We start from the raw sequence: 9,373 nt of genomic DNA on the forward strand, positions 1-9,373 counted from the left end.
TTTAAATAAACAGAAACTAACAAGACACACCTGGAGGAACTAATTAACACTACAAAACTATAAAAGACTACAAAACATAGCACAGAACAGGAAGTAACATGAAAGTTCACAATCACAGGGAAAACACAGACTGGTATCGTGACAAGATGGAGATAATGTGCATTATTTGCATTACAGTACTACAGTGGTAGAACAGTACTAGCAATGACAAAGTCATAAATCAAAATCCCAGAAAAACACATATTATTAAAATGTATTCTTTACTCAAATGCACTGCACTCCATTTAGATAACATTTTTTGCCAATTATAACAGTAATGTGTGTGCACTGAGATTAAATGAATAGGTTTACATACAAACTTTATAACCCCATTTATAACTTTATTTGAACACAGTTTTTTACATGTAATTTCGGGACATAAATATACATTGCAGATATATAGACCAAACATATCAACAGGTGGCTTGTGAGCAGTTCTTTAATTAAACAGCTTTCAGAGTCATCAAATTATTAAAGATCAAAATACAGTAAATCCCTTTTTTTGGAAAAACAAATAAAAATTGACGAATATAATTACATTGCAATAAATATAACAAAGCATACACTGGATTTCAATCATTCTTTTAAAGGAGGAATGCTTTCTATTATCTAACAATTGATGGAGCAATCGAAAACACTTTAGACTCAAAGATTTAGGAGGAAGTTGTTGACAGAGGTGTTGAGACAGTGTTGTTCATCTTTATGTCCTGTCTGAGAAAAAAACAGTACAACTTAATTATTTCAGATATACCCTACTTTTGTAGAACTAAAGTGTAAGCTATGTTTATTCTGTGACGTGCCTCTGATGTTGAAGTTTTCTGAGCTCTTGGACCTTCTGCCTTACCCAGGGCAGCTTTGAGTATGTACACAATGGGTTACCCTCTTCTGTGTAGAAGCTGTGTGCCAAAACAAGTAGAAGGTTTTAGGATCAGCATGTTGTTGGAAAAATGGTGATGATAGTAAAATGAGAAATTAGGTCTTGTTTTTAAACAGGCAACTTACATGACTGCTTTTACACATGGAGGATCTCGTTTTTGAAGTCTGAATCCTATTATAGGTGACGTGGTAATATTATTAGAGACGGATGTGCAGCATTCATGAGGCTTTATTTGTCCATCTGGTAATGTATGAAGAAGTGAGATTAGACTCATTTTAGGTCAGATATCAAACACAAGGATTTTGTAGTAAATCAAAAACAGTAAACTCACGTGTTCTCTTGATCATCACTGACATGATAACAGCAACGGCAGCAATAGTCATCATCATCTTCTGATTGAACTGCATGTTGTGTAGCTTCAGATGTCTTGAGTCTGTTGTCAATGCAAAGTTAAAGATGCTCACCACTGACACCCTCTGCACCCACAGACCCTCTTTATATTGTCAGAAGAGGAACACACCACCGGATTTACACATAATATGTTCTCATAATTTTTTCTGAAGAAGCACCCTCACATTCTTGCTTACTACTTTTTTTATTTGATTGTGTAATGCTTAAGGATGAAGAAATGAGAAATACTTGACTTGAATGTGAAACCTTAATCTGAGATATTCCATCACATTCAATTAGTCTTTTTTTCCCACAATTTAGTTTTTCTGGTCCATTATTTATTGGGAAATAGATTTTTTAACAATATAATTACTCAATAGCATTTTCCATACATTCCTGCTCAGTTGGTAGAGCACTGACTTGACAGCGGAAATGTTGAGGGTTTGAATCCCAGGGAATGGTAATGTTGACAAAATGTATATAATATCGTACATAATGTAAGTCACTTCAAAGAAATGAGCTTGCAATGACTTTACAACAGACTAATGAATAAAAGAATTCATTAAAATTTGTCGGCGTCCAACAAATGCTTCCTGTGTCTAGACAGCAGCATCAGAGCTCTATGGAAAGAGGAAGAATTTAATCTGGTTTAATCAGAACTTTCACGACAATATTAATATTAATCTGTTATTCATTTATTCACTGTCCATTCTGACCTCAAATAGCAATAACTTTCACTAAATTAGATTGTTGAAATCAAATCGTCCTGCAATTTATTAAGCTACAAACTGTATGATATTGACATTTTGATTATTTATGTTCGGTTAAAGAACTGATGGGGCGTTTAAAAAGTTGTTAATAAAAGGTCATAACTCATTTAAGTATTATTGATGTTGTTTTGCTGTTAAAAAAAGTCACAGTTCGGGTGATGTGTGATTTGTGTTTGCTTTGGTAAACATGAACCCTATTCAACACATCACAGTTCTTTTCATTAATAAAATGTGTTTCTGTGGAAATTCAAGTTCATTACATAACTGTATGTATATGTGTGCAGTGAGAATTTGAATAAGAATAATTTCACAATCTTCAACTTCTAAAATTCTCTTTCAAAACATGTGGTTGTCTGATAATTTGTCTTCAAATATTATGTACATGCTTCAATATGAACATAATGCCTCTTTACACACAATATAGTCTTCCATTTAGTCATCACACGACTCTTCATATTGTCAAATAGCAACATCATTTCATCTGAACTAACAAGTGCCTCTTTATATTCTTGATGCAGACAGTGATTTAAGTGATCTCTTCTCATTCATTATTTTTATATCTTTGATATCACTTGTTTGTCAGTAAAATATTTACTATATGCTTTCAAGAGTTTAACATTTGTACAAAGATTTCAGCATCAGAGTGGCAGTGATAATGTCCTGACAAAATACCAAGAAAGCCATAAGAAACCACTTCCACTTTTAGGTCTGGGGCCCTGGCGATTATTTCATCCCCTAAAGAGGATGTGGTACTTTATCAATTTTAGACTTCATTGGGAAAATATTTAAGCACTGAGGGAAAGTCCAGATTTCTTATAGATTTCCAGGTTACCTAGAAATAATTTGAGATTACCCTTTAATACCTTTTCATGGAAATATGGCCCATTGAGCAGTGAAGGGTACTTGTTGTAATATGTCATGTGAAGATTCAAAATTCAATTCACATCCTACAATGTATATAGTTTAAAAGCAACTTTAGAGACAATGCTTGTTTTAAAAGTTAAAAGACAAAAGCAGAATAATATTTTTGAAGAGGTGATATCAGAAATTATGGTTAGAAGGTATTATGATAGCATTTATAATTCACAAAATTATAATGCATTTAAAAGCAATGATAACATTCTCAATTCACATATTTATTTATTAAAGAATGACTACATTTAGACTAATATTTTGATTGACATTTTGGATTTAATTTTCTTTTTATTCAGCAAATATCTGAAGTAGATGTGTCACAATATAGGTCTAACACTATTGACAAAATAAGTGTGACATTAATAACCATTATTATTGATATCATGTTAGTACTTCACATGAGAATATTATAATAAAAAGACAGTAACTGTCTGGCAAACACTCCATAGGTGGACCATTTTAATATTTAACCTCAGGAGCTGGCTTCAAACTTTATGTCCACCTCCCTGCACTCATCTTTTAAATGTGATTCATTAATTGGCAAAAAAGACAAAACGCAACATAAATAAAATGAACAAGAATTATTTATTGTTAAAATTATTTTAATGTAATATATCTTTTGTGTTCAATCTTGAAATCGTTTATAATCTCACATGAACTGATGCAACAGTTTACCTCAAAACAGAATCAGGCCACACTGGCTCCTCTGGCCTTGAAAAAAACAGTTCTTGAAATGATTTATCTTCATGTTCTCTCCACATTCACCTGCTAGGGGTCGCCATTGTGTTACTACCCCAAAGGCCTACTGTACAATGTACATCTAGCTGGTTTGGAAGCCTCTTACAAGAGTTGAAACTGTTTGTTGAAAGGCTTATAAAGATTGATGTTTGATTTATTTAGTTTACAACAACTACTCACCCAAAAGATGCATGAAGTGATTGGGAAATGTGGTTTAAACAAAAGCTTCCACTTTATCCCCATATTCGCCCACATCTTGTGTATTTTTTATATGCTCAGTCAGGATTTAGTCCTAAACTGCTTTATTTGTAGGCCTTGCTTGATATTTATTTTTGTCAGAGAATCAAATTTGGAGGGCTTTGTTAAGTTGATTATTTCGCTTGGAAATCCCTTCGCTGAACAGTCTTTACAAAACTTTTGCCTTATTAGATTTGACTGTTTTTAATAGATGCATATTGCTTGTACAACCCACCTGTGAACCTGTCACCTTTGAAGATCATTCAACTGCAAAGATCAAATATACAGTTTCGCAACTTCGCGAAGACCCTCAGATTGTGGTTGGAGATTAGGAGCAGGCAGCCATGACCTAGAAAATCAGGAAATGCGTCAACCAGACAATGCTAGTGCAAAGCACAGCTTTACCAAAGATGCTTGATGTCGTAAACAATGATTACATTGTTAACTGTGTTAGAAGTCCCAATTTCAACTCTTCTTATCAGTAAAATCTGACCAACACATGAAAGCACATTAACAGAGTCTGTTCGATGTGCGTGTGTCTATGTTTTGTCTTAATGATAAGCCACAGATATTTTAGCTGGAAGCCTCAAAGGAATAGTCCGCCCAAAAATGAAAATGATGTCATCATTTACTCATAGTAGATAGATCCAAACCTGTATACATTTCTTTGTTCTACTAAACACAAAGAAAGATATTCAGAAGAATGTCAGTAACCAAACAGATCTCATTCCCGATTTACTGCCATAGTAGGAAAAAAAAATACTATTGGAGTAAATGGGGGATGAGATCTGCTCGGTTACTGACATTCTTACAAATACCTTCTTTTGTGAATTTCCATTTTGGATGAACTACACCATTAACCTTTCTAGGTGAAACACTCATTAGACAATTCAGATTTGATCTCTGTTTACCTTAGTTCAAATACATCCTAAAATGATCTTGCATACATGAGAAAAATATACATAGATGTTTTAAAAACAACTATTGAGGTCAAGCAGCTAAACAAATAGCTTGGCTAAGGCTTGTCCTTATTTAATAACATTCTCAGATAAACGTTAGTTTAATATGAGTTTATTCTCACTAAAAAATACTTTTCTGGTTAGTGGCTTTGTTTGGTTTAACCCTAGAGAAAGTGGAGTGTGTCAGTGGATGGAAACACTGTCATGGCTTCAGCAGGCTTTGAGTATTTCTTAAGGGCCACATCATGGGTGTCAACCAAGCTGGAGTTGCATGCGTTGAGTTTCTTTGCAGTTCTGCTGCTGTGGTTTTTGGTTTTCACGATTGCATCGCCGAGTGTGAATCACACCTCCTCGGGGTATTAACATGACAGCATGTTCTTTTTTTCTTTTTGTTCTTTATATTTTATAAAATCAATGGGAACATAAGGGAAACACAATATTATCTGAATCCTTCTTCACAATAGGCCATAAAACCTTTGAAGTATTTGATGGGAGAAAACAACTTGAGTCAGTCAATTTCTAACAAGATGGTTGAAGGAGGACGAGGAGACCTCATCATCAAAAATGATATCAACATCCACTATAAATTACACATTTAAAACACAAATTACTTTTATTTAAAGAATAGATTTTGTTTAAACAAAGAGAAAGTGAGATGCTTCTGTCAATTCTGCATCCGGAAGCCGTGTGAAACACTCAATAGACAACTCAGATTTTATCTCCGTTTACTGTAGATCAAATTCATGATAAAATGATCATCTCACACACATGAGAAAAAGATTGTGTAAGATGCTTTGTCTTCATCTGTGTGTATACTGCATATGCAGCTACTGTACATTCTAAGACAGAAACTGATATGTAATCTCACAAGTGGCTGATTTCACTATGCAGGCTACAGTAGAAGCACTAAGGGAAGCAACCCTCATACACTAAAAATACACACTCCATATCTTTAGAGGTTTATAAAGACCTTACATAATGAAGATTTGTCTTTTTACCTTATAATGAGCTATATTCATATGCTTGAAAAGGGAGGGGAGGGCTGGAGTGCGCCGTTGGTTGCAATTTGCAACCTAACACTTGATGCTGCTTAATTCCATACACTCCAACTTTAAAGGGATAGTTGACGCAAAATAAAATTATCATCATGTCGCTCATTGTCGCAACCCATAAGAGATATTTTGAGAAAAGCCAACTACCCAGCACCTAAGACCTCCTAAAAGGAAGGGAGCTAAAAAGTCAGGAAATGCACCACAAAGGCAGAAAAAAGTACAACTAAGTAAAACTTTGCAAAACATACACAATTAAACAAACACATTCACTATAACAGTGCTTGTATTAGAATTCCTCTTTTTATATTCGATAGCTTACTGAATATCTTTCTCATATCTGCTCTGCTCACATCAAAATCAGTATGCCATCCCTAATGATCTTACATTCATTTAATAAATAGCTTGGTCAATATTTACATCTTCAGTGATGCTAACATGTAATGTGGCCACACTTTATGTGTTAACAAATAAAGAACTGATGTTATGTTAGTTGGTTGGTATAATTCTGGCAGTCGGCCTGTGGCGTGACAGTGATGCTGTCAGTGGCAGTTCAAAGCTGATCTGTATCGTCACATCACATCTTCTTTTCTCTTTGATCATAATGAAAGGGGTGTTCCCAAATCTTATTATTAATAATAGCCAGGTGAAAACAAGATTTGTGGCTTTTGTTTATGAGGGCTGTAATTGATCAGGAATTTTTTTTAATACTAATTCATCATAGGTCACATCAATGTTCTGCTTTTATTTTAGCACAAGATGCAGTTTGTCCTGTAAGCTGCATATACTACAAATAATAAAGTTAAAAAAAAACAAGCTACTCCATCCAGCGCAGAGCCTTAAACCCTGTGGATGCTGTTTGGTGAGAACTGATTCTGCTGAACGCAGACTAATTTCGTTTAAATGAATGAACACCCTAAAAACCAAATTTACTGGACAAGGAAATGCTTCAGGGTGCTATTTGATGTCCCTTGACTGTAGCATACTAGTTTTGGCAACATTTCCTCTATTTCTGTAGATTTTGCACAATGGGCCAATTAAGATTGAAAGCACATTGATGAAAAAATTCAACCATCAACAGAAACAACTGAGAGAACAAACGATGACAGACAGCTTACCACAACAACTGAACTAATGGAGCAGGACCAAAAAGGATCTTCCCAAACCAGCGAGACACTTCAGACAAATGAGTGGATATGATACAGGAGCGCAAATCCATAAATCGAATAATATTATTGTCACCTATAACCAATAACCTATGAAGAAACATCTAAACACAAAAGTCCACCTCTTGTTTAAAGAAGCAAGTGAGATCATACTTTTCTATCAAACAGCCCTAAAACTCTTTAGATCAGAAGTGTTAAATTCTACACTGACAGACTAGATCTCCAACCACAATCAAACACACATGAAACTAAACCAACATTTTAAGGATTATTTGAAAATGACAGGCTCTTGTATTTTTTGTAGTACTCTATTCATCCAAAACCAGGGCTGACCCTTGATGTAATTCTTTATGACTGCATATTGCTATACTGTACAGTTTACTATCAGGTCATTGAGTCTGTTTTTTATAAATTACTTGTCATTTCGTGTTTACAGAAAGCATTTTTGTCAAAAATGTTTTTTTAAATGTAACCACATTTTGATAAACATCTTTATTTAGAATTGTGTGTATGTGTGTGTGTGTGTAATACGGTTCAATAAAAGGAAGGAGGCGGGAACCGGCGAACATTCAAATAAAGTTTTAATAAAATAAACAAACGAAAACACGGAAGTTTAATACTGGCAGCAAGCTCACAGTCGACTGCCGACCAAAAGAACATACATACAAACTTCAAACATATGTCCAGGCCCGGTCCTCTCTCGCCGGCAGTCCTGTCGATCTGTCCTTTTATTCTGACTGGTGCAGATCTATCTGATAAAATAGCAAACTCACAATGCCCATTAACAAAACTATACTGGTAAACTAGTTCACCAGCTTCTTCCTTATGGTGAAACAGTTTTGTTGGTAGTTAAGATTTCTTGTGGCATAAATTCAATCTCAATGTAGTTAACCTGTACCTGTAAACTTTCACACTGCTAAAACATTCTACTACAAAGATGCGATAAACAACCCTTGTGCCAACAATAAAGAACCCCCCAAAAAGCAAACAGGCCACCATGACCTAAAAAGTCAGGAAATGCAACGCCACAGCTGAAGTACAAGAAGTACCATTTTACCAATTATGCAAAATGCCAATGACAAACTCATAATAAAACTATAAGTATTGGAATTTCTCTTAAAACGTATATAAAATGTATCAAATATCTTATCAAATGTAATACAGTATCCGGTCCATTGACATTCTTTTGGTTACACACATTTAGAAAGTAGCTCAACAAGAAATAATATGATATATCAGCAGTAATGCTTAATAAAATGTGACCACACTATTTGTCTTTATTAATAAAAAAAACAGTGTTCTGGTTGGTTTGTCTGGAAAAACCCCATTATTCGACCTGTGGCGTGAGAGAGGAGTTCTGCCGGTAGGTGGTTGTTCCATGTGTCCCAGTTTTGAGCTTAAATAGACAAAGTCTTTCTTGAGGGTCACACCACAGGTGACAATCGAGCTGAAAAATGAAGTTTGATGCGCTGTGCTTCTCTGCTGTCCTGCTGATGTTCTTTCTGTTCTCTACGACTGCAGTGCAAGGTAAACTTTTCATAATTATTAACTTCATGTGACCACTAGATTTATCGCTTTTTGCTTGTTTTGACGATGAATGATTAATCGATTGATCATGAAAGGTAATCACATTAATGGTCTGTTTATCTCCATCAGCTGCAGTTATTCCTGAAAGCTGTTTAACTACTACAAATACTAAAGTTCCTATGAAAAATCTGATAAGCTACTTTATGCAGCGCACACCCTTGTACTCTGTGGATGCTGTGAGGTGAGAACTGATTCAGCTGAGTGCAGACTATGTTGTATTCATAAATTACACTTTAAAAGCATTTTGTCTTTATTTTGTAGTACAATATTGTGTTGACAACACTATCATTTGTTCTGTAGATTTCTTACAGTCAAGCGGCGTAGAATCTGCTCAGATCCATCCTCACCATGGGCCAAAAAGGCAATAGAGTACCTTGATAAAAAAGAAAACAGAACAAAACTAGTATGAAAGATTTTAATAAATATTTAAACTTCCAATATTTAACTCAAGAAACCTATACAATTATTTTTGGAGGAAAATTAACTTTGTTGCGGTTGTGATGTTTAATGTTTTTCATTCAAATAAGATTTTATATTGTTGATATTGTTTTTTGTCTCCTCCACAAAGGAGTGTCTTTTGTACTTTTGTTCTCCGTAACTTTATTTGAGTGTTAAGAGGTAATATTGTTGAATAAAAATATCAGAG

The 9,373-nt window shown here is 34.5% G+C and overlaps 1 protein-coding gene across 1 annotated transcript; it reads left to right on the top strand.

Annotated features, from left to right (window-relative positions):
* Window positions 1-8,550: 8,550 nt before the first annotated feature.
* Window positions 8,551-9,373, top strand: xcl32a.1 (chemokine (C motif) ligand 32a, duplicate 1). The gene is made up of 3 exons (XM_056744386.1): window positions 8,551-8,667; window positions 8,797-8,908; window positions 9,028-9,373. Exons 1-3 carry the CDS (start codon window positions 8,595-8,597, stop codon window positions 9,134-9,136), a joined length of 294 nt encoding a protein of 97 aa, XP_056600364.1. The 5' UTR covers window positions 8,551-8,594; the 3' UTR covers window positions 9,137-9,373.

The sequence above is a fragment of the Triplophysa dalaica genome, chromosome 3 (genome assembly GCF_015846415.1).
Source record: "Triplophysa dalaica isolate WHDGS20190420 chromosome 3, ASM1584641v1, whole genome shotgun sequence".
Classification (NCBI taxonomy): Eukaryota; Metazoa; Chordata; class Actinopteri; order Cypriniformes; family Nemacheilidae; genus Triplophysa; species Triplophysa dalaica.

What these genes read in the sequence shown, in the direction of transcription:
- xcl32a.1 (XM_056744386.1), top strand. Translation starts at nt 8,595, where the DNA reads ATGAAGTTTGATGCGCTGTGCTTCTCTGCTGTCCTGCTGATGTTCTTT. An exon ending in CTCTACGACTGCAGTGCAAG is followed by an intron (nt 8,668 to 8,796) that starts GTAAACTTTTCA and finishes TATCTCCATCAG; the next exon opens with CTGCAGTTATTCCTGAAAGC. An exon ending in TACTCTGTGGATGCTGTGAG is followed by an intron (nt 8,909 to 9,027) that starts GTGAGAACTGAT and finishes TTTGTTCTGTAG; the next exon opens with ATTTCTTACAGTCAAGCGGC.